General features: G+C 45.9%; 1 protein-coding gene across 2 annotated transcripts; it reads right to left on the bottom strand.

Moving 5' to 3' along the window:
- Positions 1-5,518: 5,518 nt before the first annotated feature.
- LOC115529749 (equilibrative nucleoside transporter 2) lies at positions 5,519-23,102 on the bottom strand. Of its 2 annotated transcripts, none has more exons than XM_030338785.1 (13): positions 22,845-23,102; positions 19,084-19,140; positions 18,243-18,324; positions 17,264-17,409; positions 15,682-15,821; positions 14,882-15,016; positions 13,329-13,426; positions 12,884-12,953; positions 11,736-11,932; positions 8,121-8,226; positions 7,484-7,569; positions 6,049-6,248; positions 5,519-5,701 (listed from the first exon to the last, which is right to left on the bottom strand). In XM_030338785.1, exons 2-13 carry the CDS (start codon positions 19,113-19,115, stop codon positions 5,590-5,592), a joined length of 1,404 nt encoding a protein of 467 aa, XP_030194645.1. In that variant the 5' UTR covers positions 19,116-19,140; positions 22,845-23,102; the 3' UTR covers positions 5,519-5,589. The 2 variants fall into 2 exon arrangements, with proteins under 2 accessions (XP_030194645.1, XP_030194646.1); XM_030338786.1 differs by lacking the exon at positions 22,845-23,102 and adding an exon at positions 20,074-20,211.
- Positions 23,103-23,348: the final 246 nt, after the last annotated feature.

The following is a 23,348-nucleotide window of genomic DNA, read 5'->3' as shown; positions in this document are numbered from 1 at the left end:
ATCCTGCTTACTAAACAGGCCTATTCTGGGGTGCGTTCTTCTGTCCAAACTGGCTGAATGTGCTAGGCCCAAGTCTCCCTGAAAGTGCACTATTTTATATAATTTGCTGTAGTGGAACAAGACTTTAAGGGTATGTTTATGCGAAATATATTTTCTATTGCATCTAATAATTTTTTCACTGAGCTAAATGCATAGCTGTTGCACACACAGAGAGAGAGAGAGAGAGACCTCTCACTTGTGATCTCCTTATCAACCTGGTGGTATAATAGCTGCCCGTTAAAAGATACTAACTATTTGGGTGCTTGAATCAGATGGACAGTTTATGCGTCTGACGGGATTAAGATGGCTTTCACTTTAGATGGCCCACTCACCTTCTTAACCTACAAATAAACAGAACCTCCACAGACATGTTTGATCCCCGACTTGAAACGAGGAGAGATTCTGACCCCAGTACTGTATCACTAATGTAGATGATCATGTTATTGTGTATTTGTGCAGACGGCTTTTATTCTACTACATTCAATTGACTTGACTTTCTTACTCTAATTTCTTACTCAAAAGGTAGTACCCAGTGAGTTTGTGTTTGTTTGATACAGCTAATAAGAGAAAGCCATTAGGTCCATCCACACTTGATAAGCACCTTTTAGTTATTTTTTTTACCTTTTAGTCCCTTTTAGTTAATTGTTTGGCATCAGACATTCAATTATCTAGAGTGACTTTAGTCTCGTTAAATTTAGATAAGGCCAACGTTTGCAGAAAAGGGCTGCCAACTTTACTATAAACATTGGAGATTTGATGGAGGCTGGGCATCCATTTTCTGAGGGACCTCATAGCGGCCCTTATTACCTTATTACCACCACACACCGAAGACAAAATAACATAATTAGACATTAACCCATAACTAAATTATTAATTCCATTTTGCCCGTTTCATTACTTCTAATCCTGACCCAAACGTTTAAAAAAGATGAACTTGGCCCCTCGATTCTTGGGGCCAAGAAGTAGATATCTCCGTTCACTCCAATACAAGTGGGGAACAGGAATGTGGGAGGTGGGCAGCTGAAAGGAGTCGAAACAAATGGTGTTTCGGCCCGGCATTCGAGAGGGCCTAGTGCAAGGCTCTAGTGTCCGAGGTTTTTCCTTTTTCCTTTGAATGACGTTGATGGTTTTAGTCACTGTGGTGACTTTTTATCACTAAAAGTGTTTTATTTATAGAGGGATTTATAGACTGGTTCAGCTGCTGCTCAATGACTCGCACGTTCCTCTGGTTGCAATCATTGCGATTCACCATTTATTGATCCATTTATCCAAAAGATCCAAAGCCTCCCTCGGAAAGAACAGGTGCATTACGGTAACATTTTTATAATATTGTTAATAGCCTAATAAACATTTCAGTTGCGTTAGTAATACATTGCTTGTTTAGCTATGTATGACAGTTAACAATGTTGGTGTATTACAATTATTCATGCGGGTAGCCTACTCCAACATCGTTACTGATCGACATGTAACCATTTATTCGTATATAAATTACTGATTGCATTTTTCGCAAATAGTTCGGAATAAGCAATAAGCAATAACATTGAACTGTATTTTTTTCTAGGCCTACATACATTTACTATGTTGTTGGTGTTATATGTTATATGGAGCAATCTTTCATATTATGAAGTTAACTTACTTCCATGGTCGGAAAACAATGCAACTGCGGTCGCTCACGCCTGATTTCCACCGGGGACGTCAGCGCCGCGGTCTCCGCTGCTGTTCGCTACAATCGTCTCACCAGCGTCCAGGAGCGGCGCGCCGCAGCGCTATCATTCCGTAGCACTTCTATTTTTGACGCGAGCCGATGTTGAACCGCGTCAATTTCAACAGAGCGGATCGAGCCGGTCAGGAAGTGAAAAAGTAAAAGCCAGAGCATCCGGTACATTTTCTAAATAAAACACAATCAGCCCATGTAGCCTATCACAACTTCACATCAACATTACGTCATGACCGGTGGAACCAGGTCAGCAGTCAATCAATCAAAGGGTCTCTGAGGGTCGGCAACATGGACGACGAGAGACTGATTGTCGAAATGGAGCAACATAAAATAATTTATGAAATAAATCATAATTTTTATAAGGACAATGTCAGAAAGGACAAATCCTGGCATTTAATTGCAGTGGTTTTGGGAGTGGAAGATGAGTACATTAGGTTTAGGATCATCGCGTGATCTTGCGTGAATACAGCTGGCTCGCAAGGCAGCGCTACGCTGCCGTTACACGCCCGGTGGAAATCGACGCAGGGCAGAGTTCGCAGCCGTTCCGCGGTGCGTACGTCCCCGGTGGAAGACGGGCGTCAGACCGCTCGCTTATGATGCTAACAATGCTAGAAAACAAGAATATTTCTGCATCCGGTACGTCATGAACTAGGGCGTGGCTAGGCTCACTTGATGCGGAAGCAAATCTCTCCTTGATGTGGCCCTGCGACATCAAGGAGCATTGGCGCCCGGTCATGTGAATCCGCTGTCCATTCTATAAATAGGCATGCACAGCATGCCACAAGCCATAACCCTTGGATGAAAAGCAGTGTGTAGAGTCAGTGTATCCTAAAAGTTTTCAACGTTGTTCGGCTATCAGTTCGCTGCAAAATAGTGAGCCCTTTGACATAGCGAGACAGGAGAAGTGAGGTGTAAGAACCACGGTAAGGGTTTGGCCTCCATGTCTAAACAAGCTAATGTTACACAACACAATATCTTCAAGTTCCAAACTGAAACTTTTCAATGAATCACATCGACACCAGCGTGTGTAGAAAACAAGATTGACTTTAATGCCTCAATTCGTCAATGCATTACATGACACATTTCCCATAACTGTAACGAGATGATGAGGTCTCTGTCTTTTTGAGGAGGACGTTGTCAGGATGACGTAGCGGGCCTTGTGTCCCTGGCGGCCATCTTGTCTCTAAACGCTAGGTCCTTGGCACTAGATTCCCCCAACGGCGGCGAGGAGAACAAGGCCTTCACTAGTCTCCTTCCCCTTTAAAATTAGTACATTGTAACTGAGGACACAACATTTTGTTTCATTACAACATTAAGGCCAACCCACACATTCAGTAACTAAAACACGGCTAACAATGTTGTATTCACATACATATAAAAAGAAAAATGTAAAATTGAAACAAACTGTTTCCTGTCGGTCGTCAGTGTGTTCCCAGCGTAGCAGAAGTGGGCTTCTGCAATAAGTCAGTCTTAAAATGATTTAAGGCCTTATTGAGGTTCACTGGCACAGCCAGTTGGGTTTGTTATTGTTGTAAGTGAACATTGTGTTCTCTTGAGACACAGGTCTGGTTCACAGGTGTGGACATCTTAGATTATATCAGCATTCATCCATTTGTTCCTATATCCCTTACCTCAACGCATGCCGTCTATTGGTTTACAGTAATTTTCCAGAAAAGTCCTAGGAAACAATTTCATTTGAACAATATAACACTTTTAGTACGTTCCTGTTGAACTGAGAGAAACCAAATATCACAGGATATATTTGACTATCCTCGGTTTGTTTTGCCACTTTAAAACATGGCTGTCATGTAAAAGATTAGTTTAGAGCTCTGCTAATTATGGCTTTCATTAGCTATCAGTAACAATTTGTTAGATTGAGTTAGTGGGTTGCACCCTTATTTTAGATCTGTCAGTAAGAAAATAAAGTGGGTAGCGCTGTTCAAGGTGCGCTTCCAGTCTTGGCCACTAGAGGGCATTACATACTCATAAAATGAGTCGATCAAAACTCATTGAGTGTGTGTATCGAATTTGGCCGTTTCTCAATCTCCAGGACAGGGGAAACGGGCCAAGTACACATTCTTCAAGTTCACAAGCGTGCTAGAAGGCAATACATACAAGGGGAAATTGAAAACACGTAATAATAACTCACTCACAAAGTTACAACATTACGCGTGTGTTAAGCAAATCCCAGAGGAAATGGAAAACATTCCCATTTCACAATAACAAAAAGGGAGGTGGTTTCGCATTTCAATAGAAGGAAAGAAGGAGATGCAATTAGAAATACTTATTGTTTGGGGCAACAACAGAAAAAGGCATAAAAAAGTTAATATATTAGAGTTCTAAGACGCCTTAAAAAAAATAAAAGCGCTTCGCTACAAACCGGGAAACAACTACAACTAAAAGAGGGAAAGATCCAGCGGTCGCCAACGAAACCAGATGGATAGACGATTCCTATTTTCTGTGGTCATCAACAGTTTATACTTAATCTCATCAAGGTGATCAAGGTTGGCTCTGAGTCAAGTAGCGCATAGCAGCAATCTTCCTCACTGGGGGTTCTATACAAACGGCTTTTACAATGACACTACATTTCATTTAGATGGCCGACATTTCAGTCAGTTCGTTTGATGAATCCAAAATCCCTAAAAACCACAAGCGCGTGTGTGTGTGTGTGTGTGTGTGTGTGTGTGTGTGTGTGTGTGTGTGTGTGTGTGTGTAATGGGTTCACAGTATTAATACTAGGGATGGGGATTGATAAGAATTTCACGATTCCGATTCTGCTTATCGATCCGATTCCTTATCGATTCTCTTATCGATTCTCATTGGGTGAGAAAATAAGTACAAATGTGTTTGTTTGTATTAAATCTCTTTAATATCTGATCAGAAGTGCGTCTACTATTAGGAAATTGTACATTTTCAAATCAATTGGTCTAGACAAAAAAATATATGTTTGGCTTTTTAAGCCCAAATGCCATCATTATGTGCCATAAAACTAAAAACACAGACTGAAAACAGCCTAATAAACCTAATAAACCGTTGGAACACACAAGACCGGAAACCATAGCAATGCCGGTAAACAAACCCCGAGAAGCCCAATCCCTATGAGAGCTCCCCACGCTACGGCCATCCGGAGGCGCACAGAGCTGTTGGCCGTGATATTATATATACAATTATAATATATTATATACTATTATATATAGAGCTCCGGGAGTCGCAAACGGCAACAATCACTTTCTCCTCCATGCTGCAGTTCACCCCGGAGTTCGACGGTTGAACGCTGATTGGCTGTCATCACGCAAAATTCGCTTCAAAGTTGAAAAATATTTAAACTCGAGCGAATTTGTCGCGGCACAGATCCTCGTGAACGCGCTCCCTGTGCACAGCGGAAGTGTGGCGCGACAATCAAAACTCACTTTGTATGGGATCTTGTCGCCCCGTCGCGTTTGGTGTGAACGCACAATGCGCTTCTTCTTCGGCGGCGCCATGTTTGCTGCGTTCTGAACCAAAACAAAGCCGCGTGTGTGTGACGTCATGACGCATTTGCCGCGACCGGAACCGATAAGCGGAATCGTTAAGCAGGCTTGCTAATGATTCCAAGGAATCGGTTGACACGGCACCGGTTCTGAACAAGAACCGGTTCTCGATTCCCATCCCTAATTAATACGGTGTGTGTGTGTGTGTGTGTGTGTGTGTGTGTGTGTGTGTGTGTGTGTGTGTGTGTGTGTGTGTGTGTGTGTGTGTGTGTGTGTGTGTGTGTGTGTGTGTGTGTGTGTGTAATGGGTTCACAGTATTAATACTGTGTGTGTGTGCGTGTGCGTGTGTGTGTGTGTGTGTGTGTTAGACCAGGACTCTCAGAGCGAAGGACAGGGCGGCTCCGCATGAGAGCCCGAGGGCCAGGAAGAAGGTCATGAGGGCCCCGGCCGTCTCTGCGTCCTTCGCTGCCACCATCCTGCACACACACACACACACACAGACACACGGACACACACACAGATAGAGAGATGGACAGACAGATGGACAGATAGACACACAAAGACAGAACCGTGAGCCAAGAGTTGAGACATTTGTGTGCGTGTCTGTGCATGTTTGTGGTTGGTTTGTGTCTCTGTGTGTGTGTGTGTGTGTGTGTGTGTGTGTGTGTGTGTACCGTCTGTGTCCGTCTGCGTGTCTTTGCATGATTGTGTCTGTGTGTGTGTGTGTGTGTGTGTGTGTGTTTGTCTGCTTGTCTGTGTGTCGGCATGTGTGTGTCGGCTTGTCCGTGTGTGCGCATGTGTGTGTCTGTGCGCGTGTACTCACTGCGGTGCGTAGGTCATGGAGAGGCACACAAAGTATCCGCTGGAGAAGGCGAACAGCGCCATGATGACGGCGAAGGCAGCGTCGTGGGGGAAGTAGACGGGCAGCAGCACGCGGATCTGGACGTTGCACAGCATGATCAGTGGCACGAACACCACCCTGCAGCCCACCAGCACCGGGAACACCACTGAGTCCTTACGCGGCTGGGGGGAAGGGGGGGGAGATGAGATGTACCTGAGTTAGCCCAGACGGGAGGCGCGGGAGTCCCAGCACTAAGTACAGGACAGTGATGGGGTGCAGCAGTAGCTCAACAACCGCAAGGTTGCTAATTCGATCTCCGGCTCCTCCTAGCTGAGGCTCGAGGTGACCTGGCCTGAAGCAAGGCACCTCAGCCTAACCACTCCCGACGCCGCCGTCGGCGTGTGGATGGGTGCACGAATGGGTGAATGTTAGGCAACAGCCCTCTGGATAAAAGGGCTATACAAATGCCTATTTTCCATTTATGATGGTAATAATAAACCCAAAAAAAAAAAAATAGAAAATTATAAATAACACATTTCTAGGGAATACGAACAACAGACACAAATATAAAACACGCAACACGTTATTTTCACTGAGAATATCTTTTTATAACCAGGGGGGAAATAGCCGCTCCTAATCTATATTGTCGGGCATCTGTGTGGCAAGATACTGAAGTTCTGTGGCTGGGCTTTGATTTGACTCCCAGCATGCACTGCGGCGTAGGGCATAATCTGCTGTGACCGCACAAATTGTCTGGAGAACCGCTGTGTTTTTTGACCTACTTTGCGCAGTACACTCCAGCGGAGTGAGCGTCGCCACGTCAACTTCATTGTCAGGAAAACTAAAGAAACGCTAATAATAGATACCAGTTATCCCTGCCTCACCATTCACCAAACCCATTGGAGGAGATGACAGCTTCATTATCTCGAATTTACGCCGGACAATAACTCACTTTGAAACCGTAGACAAAAGGCTAAAGATTATCCGCCATCTGCACATAGTAAAGGACTTAATGTCCTCCAGCCCCTCCTACCGCTGCTGCCAGGCCAAAGTACCGCCATACCCTTCCCCGAGAGAAGCCGGAGTAGCCGGAAAACCCGTCACACATGCAGAACCGGCCCCGCTGCCAAGTTCACACGCCTCCCCAGGCCACGCCTCTCTGAGCCCAGCTGCCACTCCAAAAGCCACTCAACCGCCGCCTCGCCATCACAGCCGAGATTCGATTCGCGTCGAGAGTTATGATTCTTCGCCACTGTGATTCCAAACTTAAAAAAAAGGTATGCATGTTTCGTCTTTGGACCAAGGAAATGCCTCCTTGTGTTGAACAAGTTTAAACGTGTCTGAGGTGTTTCCCCCCGGGAACAACAAACAAACAAACAGACGGACCCCCGTCCGCTTACAGACGGTAAGTACTCACCCAGTGCACCCACGTGGTGACGGTACGGCCCAGCCAGTCGTTGACGTTGAACACCAGGAAGCAGCACACAGACAGGAAGTAGCGCTCTGGAGACAAAGAGGAGGGGAGGGGATCGATCAGCTGGGGGCCTGACCGGTTCTTGGGGGGCATTCCTCATCCGGTTGAGCGGCGGCGGGGGTAATGAGCCCCCCCCGTGTTTCAGCGATCAACGTGGCTTCACCCTGCAACTGTTTCTGATTCAGGGTGCGAGAGGCCACAGAGATGGATTCCTTGGATTCTTTGGATGCTTTGTGTTTTGTGGTTTGGCGCTCTCTTAAAAAAAAAGTGTGCGTGTGTTCAGAGGTGTGTGTAGAGATAAGGGTGAGTGTGTGTAGAGTTGGATGTGTAGAGGTGGACGTGTGTGTGTGTGTGTGTGTGTGTGTGTGTGTGTGTGTGTGTGTGTGTGTGTGTGTGTTTTTAGAGGTGTGTAGAGAGGTAGGTGTGTGCGGAGAGAAGTGTAGAGGTGTGTGTGCATATAGAGATGTGTAGAGCGGTGTGTGTGTGTGTGTGTGTGTAGAGCGGTGTGTGTGTAGAGCGGTGTGTGTGTGTGTGTGTGTAGAGCGGTCTGCGTGTGTGTGTGTGCAGGCAGGCTCCTCACCCCAGGTGCCCTCGGGTGAGTATGTCCTGACGTCAGCGGCGACCGCGGGGAACACAGACAGCGTCACGGTGAAGACAAACGTCACGCAGAACGCCATCACCCAGATCTACACACACACACACACACACACACACACACACACACACACACACACACACACACACACACACACACACACACACACACACACACACACACACACACACACACACACACAAAAGATAGAGCAACAGCTATTCAATTAAGATAGAAAGTCACTTTAGATCAGATCTATAGTTAATAAACTGGGGGGAGAAAGCAAAAACAACAATCGTAAAGTCAAAAATACCTTGAACCTCATTTTCCCATACTAATCACGCCGGGGATAAACCCATATGAACTACTTAACCTATAAAACCTAGTGAGGACAGGCTTAGGCTCTGACCTTTCACCCAGAAAGCCCCTGTAATAAGATGCCTCCCTCATAATGGAACGCCACTTTCTATCCAAGTGTAACACAGAGAGGTGAATAGCCTTTAGGGTGAGGGAGGTCAGGATGGGAGGGCATGTGTTCTTTAATGCTTTTTCGGTCTTTTCTGTTTGATTAATTAAAGTCGGTTATCTATTCCGTAACGTTGGAGATTCCACTGCACAGCGTCATGTAATCAAAAACAAACTATCTTGGTGCGTTAATAGTTAACATTTCGCTAGTTGACCATGGCTTGTAGGGCAGACTGCCATGGAGACAGATGGTCAATACCAATGATAGATTGAGATAATGATCGGTCTCTGTAGTGTACCACTATGGAGTCAAGAAGAGGAATGTGTGTGGAGAAACATAAGGTCACCTCCGTCTTGACCTACAAACGTCCATTGACCAGGGGGACTATTATCCTGGGTATACCCAGGCTGCCTTGCCCGAGATTTCATTTTGCGCTGCTAGGCAGCCTGGATTCCATGGATCCAATTTTCGCTTGAGATAGGGAACCAATCACAGAACGGGGAGGGACGGCAAGACGATGACGACGTCTATGCGACACACCGAAGCATGTAGTTTACGGATCCAAAATGGCAGCAGACGCGTTACCTTACGATGCAGCATTAGATAGTGTTTTAAGTAGTTTAGAACGCAAGTTTATTTTGAAAAAAGAGAAACTTTCGGCGTTAAACTCTTTCATTACCAAGAAGGATGTCTTTGCCCTGCTACCAACAGGCTTTGATTGGCTATGAGCTACGTACAGACTCACATGATAGACATTCGTAGCGCCCAATAAACGGCTCCGGGCAATCGTAAACCACGCCTCAAATACGAGAAAATGTATGTGTGGTTCCCAGAACTCATCTCAACGTAGTTTGAGATGAGTTCTGGCATTAGCCAGGCTAGGGGACTACGACAAAGATCCCGGATTGTGATTGGTTAAACTGATATTAACCATTGTTTATTGGCGTTGGAATAAAATGTGCATCGAACAATCGCGGTTAAAATCTAGCTTTAGAGTTAGAGCTGTAAAGGATTATGAACCATTGCTGAAGTTATTTATAGTGTTACTGTACGTTCACACCAAAAGCTGTAAAAGATGCAAAATCGCAGAATAGCTCAAAACGCAACGCTGTCGAAAATATTTACAGCTCATATCGCTCTTGCGATTTTGCTTTTCCATTTAAAGGAGGGGCGCTTTTTGCCTGCATGCTCGTAGTTGAGGCAAGTGCTGCTGCTGATGCCGAGACACAAAAACACAAGATAGTCATACGTTTGGTCAATAGAAAAAGAATAAATATATGAAACACCGAATAAATAATTAATGGAGCGATTGATTATATGCTAGATTATAGCTTAGTTGATCGATATCGTGTGTGTGTGTGTGTGTGTGTGTGTGTGTGTGTGTGTGTGTGTGTGTGTGTGTGTGTGTGTGCGTGTGTGCGTGTGTGTGTGTGTGCGCATTATTGTTTATTCTGGAAAAGATCCGCTCAACGGGAGCATTTGTGCCAGGCAGACACACGGCAAACTGACAAATTAGAAATAGATTTTTGTGCGGTATCTCCCTGCTTCTGAAATGTGCACACATCTCCACCCACCGCTCGTCCAACAGCATTCCACTGTGCGACCATCCCCGTTCCGTAATGCGGATTGCGCATGCCCTCAATCATACATTGTTGAAATCATATGCTGGATGCTTTATTATTTTTATATGTGTTTTTTAGTTAATGATCGGGCTATTATAAGACCACGTTGGCTATGCATCGCGGACAAATACGACGCCCGGCAATAGCCGCAATTATTCTCTCATGCAACAAGATGAAGGAACAAATGTGTGGTAGGAACAAGGAAATGAAGTTCTCGCCCATGTTTACTGGGACCCACGCCGGCAAGAGACATCTACATTCCGATTGGCTGGCGGTCATTTACAGCCGAAACGCTACTAGCTCATTTGCATAGAGTTGAGCTGTTTTCAACTCTCATTTACAGCTTTACAGCTTTAAAGCTATCGCTCAAGCGTTTTATCACTCCCATCGCTTTATCGCTCATGTCTAATAGAAAGTGAACGGGCGTTTATCGCTCAAAACGCTTTAGCTATAACTGTAGTTGTTAATATAGATCATTAGTTTGTTAATGTAGACTGAAAAAAGGATGACTGCATTGATGAACAATGATCACGCAGACATGTTACAATGATGTCAATCTGCGGCATGCGAATGAGCATGTTTCGCTTCTTTACTTCCCTAGATATTCGTCGGGTCCGACCCCCCGGGGGCATACTGGGAAGAGTAAAGTATGGTTTGTATCTTAATTCCTTCACCCTTTCATCTGTGTTTTTCCAGGAACTAAAAAGGCATTTAACCTAAATCGTTTGTTTCTGTTGTACTAGCTTAGGGGCCCGTAGCACAAGCAATGCATTGATGTGTGCCTACAATGAACCCTTAGAAATGGTAGACAGCGATCCTCTGTAGTAGTTTTAGTAGTAGTAGTAACTCATAGAGCTAGGCCTTAATCGTTCCAGTGTAAGAGGGTTACAACCCTTCTTGGGGCCACACATGCCAAGATCATCTGAGTAATGCTGCTTAAAGCCTTCGCAACCGAGTGGTTTGCCAACATATATCCCATGCAGCCCGGACCATCTCTTAAGAGACCAGGAAGTAAACAGGAAGTGCCAGTCCATTTCCTGTCATTAAAAGTTTATTAACCTTTTTTTGGATGAACGCAGACAGAAGGGCACACGAGGACACACACTCGAAAACACATTTCATAATTCAATTAAACGCAGCCTAGATGTTAAGCCACTTTAACAATTACAACTTCCTTTGGGATTGTCGATTGCTGCTCTAGTGGCCGAGACACCGATCAGCTATTAGTGGGTGAGTTGCGCTGTTAGAATATCAGTTTTGAGTTGATTGCAATCAGGGAATCTCCTCCCAGCTTGGGTTTGGGAATCCATCCGGCCTGTCAACACTAGGTGCGAAAAATGCAACACTTCCAAATTGCGGAGAGAATAGTGGAGTTGAAAAATCCTGATGTCTTGTCTGCTCTCTCCCACTCTTTACATAAAGAGAGAGAGAGAGAGCAGACAAGGCATCAGGATTTTTCAACTCTTCCAGAATGGAATTGAATCGACTTCAACGTGAACGACCCGGGCTGACCTTTTTGAAGACCTCCATGACGGAGGCCTTCTTGGGTTCGGCCCGGCCCTCGTCCAGGGTCACGGTGGCCTGCTTGGTGGGCTCCACGGCCAGGACCATGTTGGTCTCCAGGGAGGCTCCCGGGTCCTCCGCCGCGGCGCCGTTGGCCTGCACGCCGCCGTTAGCATTTAGCTTGCTCTTCTCCGTCAAACTGCTCTCTGGACACAGTAACAGCATTTAATTAATGAATGATTAAATATATCTATGTAGGTCTATATTAGATATAGATCTAGATAGGTGCATACATCAAAAGAATATATAGATTCTGTTTATGTTTGATGAGATAAACACCTATATCTACATATATACATCTATAGGTAGATATCTATACACATTTATGTATCTCGGACAAATGTACAGAATTCAGAGAGCTTAAGAACATCAGCCTGAAAGACACAAACACTGAACCGACACGCTGCTTTACAAAACGCTGCCTGAAAAACAGAACAGAATATCACAGCTCCACAGAAAACGGTCTCAAAGTGAGGTTGTGATGGTGGGCGCAGAGAGTAGAACCATAGATGGGGGGGGGGGGGGGGGGGGGAACACAAACGGAGAGAAAGAGGAGTGTACAATTCCCTCTCTCTCTCTGAATCCAGTCTGAATGATGGACCCCTGTGCAGAGGAAGGATACACATGCCGGCCGTTCCAACGCATCGCAAGCATGTCCACTCAGAACAAAGGAGGAACCAAGAGCCAAGACAAAAGGAAGCGAGTCAGCCCAGCAGGCGAGCGCAGCGCACGCCACTGGGCTAGGGTCACGCCACTGAGGGGCTTTCTGCGTGCGGGGCCCAGGGCGCTCACAGAGGAGGGCTGTGTCTGGACCGCCGCCTAATCAAATAAGCCTGAGTAAACACCGCTAACAGGATTAACTCCCCAAACTCCACAGCCCGTTTCACCCCCGGGCCAAACGCTTGACCGAGCCGTTATGAATGAAAGTCAATTGGTTTTGGACCGTCGACCAGCTCAGACCATTGACTTTCTCGCAGCAGTGTTTAGGGATTTTGTGGATGTGGGTTCTCCGCCTCAACAAGGGGAATTTATCAAACAAGCTGACACTCGAAACATAACTGAAATGTAGTCTCATTGTAAAAAGAAGCCGCTTTTACCGTCCAGTAGTTCATGGCTGGCGTCCGTCTCGTATCGTCCACTTCTGTTCAGATAGTGCTGGGCAAACTCCTGCCATGACACACACACAAACACACACACACCCTTAATGATCATGTTAACTACGGTTTTCTTTTGTGTTTCTAATCATCACATCGTCATTTTCTTTGTCATGTGTTGCAGGGCACTCCTCCTGTCCTGAATAAATATCATGCAAAGTCAAAAATATATTGGTTGTTAATGTGACTTAATTACGACAATAAAACACTGTTTATGACATTGACATAGTCAAAAGGTTCTGTGCATTTGCTCAAGGTAATCTGCTACACTACCCTTATCTAATCATAAGGCTTTAATCCTTTCTTATGTTTTGGAATCACAGCACCAAGGCTTTCGGGTCCCCCGGGTTAAAGAGCAAAGCATTCTGGGAAATGTAGTGCCACTGACCAGGCGCGGCAGGAGCACGTAGCTGAGGAGGGTGACCAGCGTCCCGATGCAGGGCGTGATGAAGTAGCCCAGCGCCGCCGTCTCAGAGTCTGCCTCACCTGGCAAACACACTCGCGTTACCGTGGAAACCACGGGACAGGCAGCTGCAACGATTCCCATGCCCTTTTGGCTCCAGAATGGTGTGTGTGTGGTCAACTTCCTCCTCGCTGCTCGAAGGCATCCATCCAAATAGAGCTTGTGGCTAGGCGACCGTTTTTTTTCTTTTCAGTTGTTATTTTTAGTTAGTGCCATTGTGTGTGTACGGCTGTTTGTCATAGGCTCAAACTAAAATGGGTTTGGACTAGGGCTGGACGACATGGCCAACATCTGCATCCCCTCGTACTTTTTCATAACCGTCATTGGATAATGTTTATTACAATATCAGTTAAGTAGTGTGTTAAGAGAGTATTCTTCCCCCCCCCCCCCCCCCCCCCCTAAAAGCACCTCCTCCCCCCTCTTAGACTTTCAAACCCAACACTGACCGAACACGAGAGCTCGGTTATGCCTCTTTTCCACCGACAGTCCCAGCTCAAATCGCCACGGTTTAGCGCGGCAGACATGACGCACAGGGGCGTCTCCGCCTCTGTCAGTCCACGGCGTGCTCTTGCTCGCGGACCCTGCCGTGGTCAATAATCAATCACTACTGCTGACTGAGCGCTGATGCTAGTATTTTAAAAGATCTCGGACGTCGCGCTCATCGTTGTTCGTCCAGTGAGCTGGCACTGTCGGTGGAAAGGGGATTTAATATTAGGATCTTCATGAACTAAGCTTAGAGTTGACATAAGATGGAGAGCTTCAGGACACAGCAAATGAACAGTGATCAGAGTTGCTTCAGAATACAACCAAATGAGCGAGGGCAATGAGCGATGCTGTATATGAACTGCACCAAAAAATGCCCTTTTCTCTAACACACACACACACACACACACACACACACACACACACACACACACACACACACACACACACACACACACACACACACACACACACACACAGTGTCCTAGAAGCCTTGGACGCGGACAACAACTTCCACTGCTGCACACGCGATGAAATAGTGAAGTAATTGTCAGCAACGCGGAAGAAGGTGATCAGGACAAGTGGGTGTGCATTCTCAATACACTGATGTTTTAAAAAACGAAACATTAGAAAACCTGTTTGACTACTCAAACCTCAGACGGCATGTTATCCATAGCAGCCTGTAATCACGTAGCTATTCTTTATCATTACTACTGGTGGTAGCCTCTTCCGTCTCCGGTTTTATCACGATTATTATGGGTACTGATATCTCATCCACCTTCTCAGGACAAAGCCCTAAATGTATCTTTTTAACAGAGCACAAATACAAATGCAAGTGAACACGACATGTTTCTGTTTTCCATGTTAACACTCTTTGTAAACACTGGTCATCCAAACAAGGACGTATACAAATAAACATGAGTGAGTGGGTTTGTCTTAGAGCGTTTTGTGTCGCGTGCGTTGCGCGTGTGTTTGTGCGTGCGTGTGTCCCTTACTTGCGATGGCGAAGATCATGGCAAGCGCGGCGAAGGTGCCGGCGAGCCCCTGGCCACTCATGAAGAAGCCGCTGTACTTCGGGGGCATCTGGCCCACCAGGCCGAACAGACTGCCCTGCACCACCGCCCCGAACGCTGGGGGAGGGGGGAGAGGGGGGGGGGGAGGTGGAGGGGAAGGAGACATGGTTAACCTCAGCTGGGATGACTCTCGTAGCTTAAACGGCGGCAAAATGCTCTGACTTCCAATCAGCCAAACTATTACCCCAAAGGTGCAGGATTCCTATGAAGCGCTTTATTTGCACTCCCTCTTCAAGAGATTTCTGTAAAGTGTGAGGACTGGAACGTTACGCCCCAGAGTCCTGTCTAGGATGAGTAAAGGTAATAATGATAATAATAATAATAATAATAATAATAATAATAATAATAATAATAATAATAATAATAATAATGCACTTTATTTATGGGCGCCTTACTTGACACTCAAGGTCACCTTACAAGTACAAACATTACTAAGATAAAAAAAAAAAAAAAGAGAAAACATAATAAAACAGTGTACAAGAGAAAAGAGTAATGCAGCGGACTTCAAGGGAGCAGGCTCATCTGAATAGATACGTTTTCAGGTGAGATTTGAAGGTGATACTGGAGCTAACCCTAACCCTAACCCTATGTCATGAGATAGTAGATAGTTTCAGAGGTGGGGGGCTGACGTGATCCTCTTTAAAGACATGTATGTTGATCCACCGATCAGGACCTGTCTTCAAAACACTGAGCTACTAAAGCTATTATGGGTTCTCGCTTACAGTTGATGAACCATATGGTGGCCATGGTGACGGAGAAGAAGCGGTCCATCCCCATGTCCACCTTGACCAGGATGGCTGTGAAGACGAAGAAGAAGAGGATGGCCACAAAGCTTCCCGCGATCCGCACCGCCTCCGATATCCTGGTGAAGAGCGCGCGAGACTTCATCAATACATGGTTATAGACAACACATGAACCCGCAGCATCCTTCAGGGGAGCGCACGTGACTTCATCAATACATGGTCATAGACAACACATGAACACGCAGTACCCTTTTGGAGAGCGCACGTGACTTTATTCAAATGTTCTTACACAAACGCAGCTTACTTCATTAAAACATTCTAACGAGAACAGAACACACGTCACTTTATGCGTCGTATACTTTTTTTTTGTAATAACATTTAAACAAACAGAGGGCGCTGCAGGAGAACATACGTAAAATGTTGTGGGAAAGGAGTTGTTTGAATAGCTTCAGCAGATTACAACGTGTGGACGGAGTGGCGCTACGTTGTCCGTTTTCCGTTTGCCATTATTCTGCTATCATTGGTAGCAGTCCACCGCAAACAGGAGCTCACAATATAATTATGGAGATAAACCAGCCGCTCAAAAACCTTTATCATGGGACGGAAAATAAAACACCAAATTGGCCTTATTTGATGAAGATGAAGCAACATTTATTTCAGTTGACGTCCCGTTTATAATGGTCGTGGGGTAGGGTTCAAAGAAAAAAAGAAAATAAATATATATGAAAAAATAAATTGTTGTTTTTTTTTTCTTTTGTCGTTTGCATTTTGTGTGTTTTCTTGTGTGTGAATGCCACAAACCCTTTCCTAGTGCACAGCGGACTGGAGCAGTTCCTCAAAATGAGCCTCGCCGAGCACTGAACTGAGAACACATTGTAAACCCCCCCCCCCCTCTCCCCGAGCTATCAAACCTGAACGGTGAGACGTCCTCATGACCCTCCACCCTTACGGCGCGTTTCCACCGAGCGGCGCGGTTATGTCCTGAACGATGAGGTGCGGTCGCTGTAGTACAGTTAGGTGTGGCTCAGTTACGTACCCTTATGGTAGGGCGGGGTTTAAGCCGGATGCCGATAGCCATGGCAGCTACGTTAGCATCGTGACCTCATAGCGGCCCGACACAGTGGAGCCTGCTAATGAATCCAAGGAAAAAGAAGAACGCGACGCAATGAACAAAGAGCAACAATGTAGGGCGTCCAAAAAGGACGGCAAACCTTTGCGCGACAATTTCTTCAATAAACAAAGTTTTTCGCCGGGTACTGCGTTGGTTTGTTATTATCCCCTTGTCGCACGGAAGTGACGATTCTGTCGAACCATCGACAGACGGCGGGTGTAGCTCGAACCTCTTGGCCCCCCTTTCAGACCACGTGGTACCCCAACGGAGGAGGACTGAGAGATAGGTACGGCTTCAAGTCCGGACTGCGCCTGCTTTTGGCGGTGGAACCGAGTACCGTACCGCACCACACCGCCGGGTGGAAACGCGCCATTAGTGGTGTCTCCTCACAGGTCACAGACCCAACACTGCCCGAGGGGGGGTTTGGGGTGGGATACGTCTGGTGCGTACCTCTGGTAAAGGATGGAGTTGAGCAGGGTGAAGAGCAGCAGGGGAAGCTGGGAGAGCAGGGTCATCCAGTTGTTGAAGTAGTACTCCTTGCGGACCACCACCTCCCCGTCACTCCACTCTGTCGTGTTCAGGCGGCCCTGGAAATACTGGGGGGGGGGGGGGGGGGGTTAGGTAAGGTAGAAGGGCGCAGAACATGTGTGTGGGTGTTTTTTAACCTCCATAGTCTCACATAGCAATGAAAGGAGGAACTTGTTCAGAAAAGTGCGTGCACGGATTTGGTCTCGACAAACACGCCCCCATACAAACAAACACACACCCCCGCGGAAAGGTGCCATGCACACACACAAACACACACACATATAGACACAGACACACACACACACGCACTTAATTGCCTCATGACTCGATGCTTTATGCAGCAGCAGCAGACCGCTACTGTAATACAACACACGCTATTGACTCTGTGTCTTTAGACCAGGGACTACACAGTAAAACCTCCTGGTGTTTGTCTCAACACGTTTCACTGCCTCACTGATCTCCTTGAGGCAACGTGTCTGTTTACCGCTAGCTTGTGGTTCCTGTGGGCCCTTTGCAGGGGATTTCCATTCGCACGGCTTTCATATCTACCATCTAGTGACATCACAAGTGGGTGTGTCCCCCGCCCACATGCATGATGGGTAGATCAGCTGAGGTGTTATCGGAGGTAGAGGAGGAGGTGGAATAGGAGGTGGAGGAAGTGGTGGAGGAGGAGGAGCTAGAGGAGGAGGGGGTATAGGAGGTGGAGGAGGTGGAGGAGGTGGTGGAGGAGGAGTTATAGGAGGTGGAGGAGGAAGTGTAATGGGAGGTGAAATGAGAGAAGGAGGAGGAGTAGGAGGAGTTGTGATAGGAGGTGACGGAGGAGGTGTAATAGGAGGTGGAGGAAGAGTAATAGGAGGTGGAGGAGGAGGTGGTGGCGGCAGTGCGACTGGGTGTTTCTTACCATGGAGGCGGTCATGAAGAAGTTCCATGGCAACAGTGTTCCCAAGCCCAGGATGAAGAAGATGATGCCCACCAGACCTCCTCTGAGGAAGAAGAGGAGGAGGAGTGTTACATGCTACAGGAGGCCGGATGGTCTAATGGTAGGCATCCCCAACCCCTACATGCGTCTCATATCACTGCAATTCGGTTTGGTGTCCAGCTACTAATTACATTGGGTTCCATGGTTACAGCAACAAGCGACTGTAGATCGAAAAACCGCACGCATCTAAAAAGTTGAAATTAGTAATCAAGTTGTTATTATGCACTTTCGGTGGTTTCTGTTTGAGCCTGAAGGTTTAACATGACCTGATAACAGAAACGGTGACAGACATTAGCAAGGAAACAGACAAAATAATTAGGAAGTACCACCTGAGAAAGCAAGTAGTTTCTGCAAGGAAAAATAACATTTATGGACAGTTTCGACCACTGTCCATAAATGGTCAAAACTGTCAGAAAAAGAGTCGGTAGAAACTGTGGTTGAGAGTAGTGCCCCGTGCCTCGTGCCCACTGCACCGGCCGTCAAAGGACGTCGATTGGGGGAGCTTTCCAGGGTCGTCAGAGCCCGCAGTGCTTACATTGGCATACGCGATCTGATTGGATGACGGATCCTTCGCTGCCGAAAAAGTTGACATTTTTTCAACATTTCGAACGGAGCGCATGGATCCACAATGCATTGCGCGTCCGTCCCCATTCAGAGTCAATGGGGATCAGTCACCGGACGGACGCAGTGGGCACGAGGCGTTGGACGCGTCAGCGCGATGACGACGACAACAACAACAACAACAAAAACAACAACAACTCACCGGTCCCGCGGAGCGTCAGCCTGGCCCTTCATTCCGTCCTAGAAGGTTCTGGAGAAGCTGCGGGAGGGAAAACAAAACCAAATCAGCGTCTCCAAACGTTCGGCCCCAAACTAGCTCAGAGTGTCGGCCCCTGAGCCTCCCAGCGCTCCCGGGCCAAAGCGCTACCGCTAGCTCTGAGCCAGACCATACAGACCAAGCGTACATTGTGGGAAAAACACATTCCTCCACAGGCTGGCGGGGAGACCCCACCTCGGCCTCCCCGCGTGCCGGCTCCCTACATCTAAGCCTTGGACGTAGGCTCGACTCACATGGGTGTCACATGGGGGTGGGGGGGTGGAGGGGGGGGCGGTAATAGACCCCAGGTCTATCGCACTAAACGTTCATACAGAGAGGACCGTATGACGTGATTAGGCACCTCTAGGATTAAAGAACGAGAATAGAATAAAATGAGGCAAAAACAATACAATTTTTTTAGGCATAAAACTCTAGGCATAAAATACAAAAAAAAATATTCTGGGAAATTGGAGAAACGTCCTAAAAGTGTATGCATTTATGAAAATAAATGAAAGGTGCATTATATATAAATGTACACTTAGTCATTATACAAATACCATAATAAACCGTTCTCTCAAAATTCGCTTGATTAAGTTTCTACAATGTACGAGGAAAGGTGACACATTTTATGAAAGCAGAGGAACGACAAAGCAACCTTTTGCCTCCATGGATATTGGCAGCGATGTGTGTACTGGGTCATTGTAAACCCAGGCAGTCCCATGCCCATTGAATACATCCAGACCTCCACAACCAAACCTTATCCAATCCAAAAGAGACCCAATGGCAACGCATTATATCCTATTCAAAACAGATTCTCCCATCAGACAGCCTCCACCTCATCGACCTGCCTCGCCACACAACACACAGCTGTCCTAACACCACCCGGATACCCAAATACCCCTCCGTTATTAATCATCTGTCCTGGAAATGACTCACACACTCTCTGCAGGAGTAGGCGCACTTCAGGGACTTGATGATGGCCTGTGGAAAAAAGTAATCCTTTTACTGGATGCTATGAACACAACTATCCATACTAGGTCAATCCATGCATTCCACACACACACACTGAATTCCAACCTCATTTACCCTGATAATATAGATACTACCAGTTCACGGGCAGCCGACTCCCACATCGGCTTAGAATAGACCACACCCACACACACGGTTTCCAGGTCCCGCGGCTAGAGATCAGTGATTTAATGCTTAACAGTATTTCATTATTAACGCCATTAACCAAAGATAGATTAATTGACAATTAAAGTAGGCGTATTTACTTTACTAGGCATCCTTGAACAAGATGACCAACCCTCACCCCTACTTCATCTTTCAAATAGGAATCACAGCACTTTGGATAAAAGCACCAACATGTAAGCTACTAAATAATAATATTAAATAGAAAATATCCTCCCACAATAACAGCCACTGATGCAGGTCACAAAAAATCCCTTCAGTTTGGCACTTCGGGGTTCACAGGTTGCGTTTCACTGGGGGAAAAGGCTACTGTCATGGAGGGAACAACAAACAAACTTGAAGTTCCTTTTAATGGGTTGAACATACATGGTTTTCCAACTTTAGTTAACTCAAAACCAACCACCATTGTGGTTCTTAGCAGTCGGGCAGAACTAATGATCCTGTATGAGGAAATCATCAACTGAAAAAGTCACACTACAATGTAAACAAGGCACCATATTTTTTTTACTTCCATTGAGCCGTTTGCGCATAAATTATATAACGTGTCTGACGTTGGCAAATAATGTGAGGTCGCCTAAACACTTAGAACTTGTGTGTGTTTACGAACAAAACAAACCCAATTATTCATTGTGACAAATATTGTCAGTGACAAATACCAGACACAGAAAAGCCACCTTGTTGTGGAACCGATCGAATCAAGCAGAATCATGTTTTTTTTTTCATATATCAAACCTTTTGTTTCGGTTTGATATATATGACCAGACGTGTCGATTTATTGTAAGATTAGTTACAATTACTTTATATCTGGTGTTGAGGATTGTATTAATTAGAGTAAGATATTGGTTTAGACTCATGCTTCTTTCCCCCTCCCAGCAGATTCCCTCCTCTGACCCACTTTTAATGGATTAAGGCCCAATCCCATTTCTACCCCTTAACCTCCCTGCCAGACACCGGTCTCATCCCTCCACTACAATTGAGTTTGTCAAACTATTGATGTGTCATCTTCATCCTGTTCTCATCCTCCTCCCTGCCATACGTATGTCTCTAACCACCAACTGAGGGGTTGGTAATAAGATCAAATGCCCCTTCTTTTGTCGTACAGCTCAACAACAGACACCTATTTCTGACCCCCCTTTAAGTTGATTTAATGAATCCCCCTCGGAATAGGTGGCTGGTCCATCTTGCCCAGGTATCAAAAAAACAATCAGGTAATTATTGTAGGTAATTGAGAGCCCCACCCATGTCATATGCTTTATTATACTGTGTTTTGCGATGAATTGGGCACATCGATCATGGGAAGAATCATGGGAACAAGCATGGGACCTGAAGCAAGGAAGAATAATGGAAGAATACGCAGAATGGTGTGTTACCACTGAAAGACTCTGGTGATTGTGTTGGGTTGCATGAGCCAAGGAATAAGTGTTGAACAAAGTATTGACTCTGTGGTCTTTTTGGAAGAAAAAGGACTTGAAAACGGGCACCTTGATTTGAACTTCTTCTCAACTGATCGAATCAGCAGAAGGATAAAGATATTTGAGTGTCTATGTTTCGGTTTTATATGGGAACCTGTCAAATCAGACCTGTCAATTTATTGTAAAGATAACTAATTCATAGAGGCCAGAGCGAGAATAAATAAGAGTTGGATCCACGCAATTAGAATGACACATTATATTATATCTAGACCTCTATATCTGACTATACTAAATCTACTTATTATTTTATCATGCCAAACAAATTTTAAAGTACGTTATTTACTTTCAAAATGCTGTACAATTTTTTTTTTCTCATATTATTATGATCATCCTAATGATCATAATAATAATAATAATATCATGATCATGTTATTAATAATAATAACATGATCCATTTACTTTAGTATTCTACATCTATGAATCAGTAGTGATCATCAGTAGTTGTTTACCATTCGAAATAAACAGAGATCCTTATGAATTGATGTACCGTGATTATGTTGTAAAACAAGAAGCATGTCTAGACTGCAGCATGCAAGACAGGCAACACGTCTGTAGCTATTGACACAACTCCATGCCAGCCATGTGCTCTCCGCCACAGATGCCATGTTGAATCTCAACCAATAATAAATCGTTGATGTCGCATTTATAGGCCTTGATCAAGGCGGACTACCCTTTATACCCCACCAGAACACACGCGTGGCTATGGCTTGAACATGGGGCTGTGAAAGAAAACGACAGCAACGCACATATCTTTTAATCGTTTTATTGCAGTGGTTTACGGTTGAGGTGGCGTGGGGCTATGTTATATTGCAGTAATAACCAATGGGGCAGGTTGCGGTCCTTTCAGAGAGAGACACCCTAATAACACCTGCCGGTATCGGTGACACCCTCAAATGCTCCGAGACATTGGGGGGTCACGACTTAGAGGTTTGCACTATTGAAATGCGGTGGTCATACGGTACCAAGAGGTCCCACCAGCCCACTCGCCGAGGCTGTCCGGACAATGAAGAGCATCGGGACCACGTATTCATTAATAGCACTAACCTTTGAGAGGATCCGGGAGGGGTGTCGGTCACTGTGTTGTCATGCCGCGGTGTACACATCCAGGGTAACCTCGAAGAAAAAAATAAAACGATACCGGGCTACAATAACATCAACAGAATCGGAAAAACCCGGGACGCGTTTGTTTTGGGATAGCGAAGAGTGTTCTTCGCGCGTCGCACGTGTGGCGGGGGCGGTCATGTAGACTCTTCATTTTAATCCGCGACGTCCACGTAATCCATCGCGTAGCCGTAGCTGATGCTGCCACACTACGCCAAGCCCCTCCCTCTGTTTCTCATTGGCTTGTTTCTCATTTCTCATTGGCTTTTTTCTTTTGTTTGTTTGCACGACGATGCACGACTGCCATCTGTTGTTAGTGATACGCATTGCAAGCCTGATCAGTAGTGCAGCATGGATTTATAACGACGAAATCGGCCTACATAAATCATCGAACGAAAGTGTGTGTGTGTGTGTGTGTGTGTGTGTGTGTGTGTGTGTGTGTGTGTG

This window comes from Gadus morhua, chromosome 17, assembly GCF_902167405.1.
Source record: "Gadus morhua chromosome 17, gadMor3.0, whole genome shotgun sequence".
In the NCBI taxonomy this organism is placed as follows: domain Eukaryota; kingdom Metazoa; phylum Chordata; class Actinopteri; order Gadiformes; family Gadidae; genus Gadus; species Gadus morhua.
The sequence above is the reverse complement of the archived record's forward strand: the minus strand, read 5'-3'. Positions and strand labels throughout refer to the sequence as shown.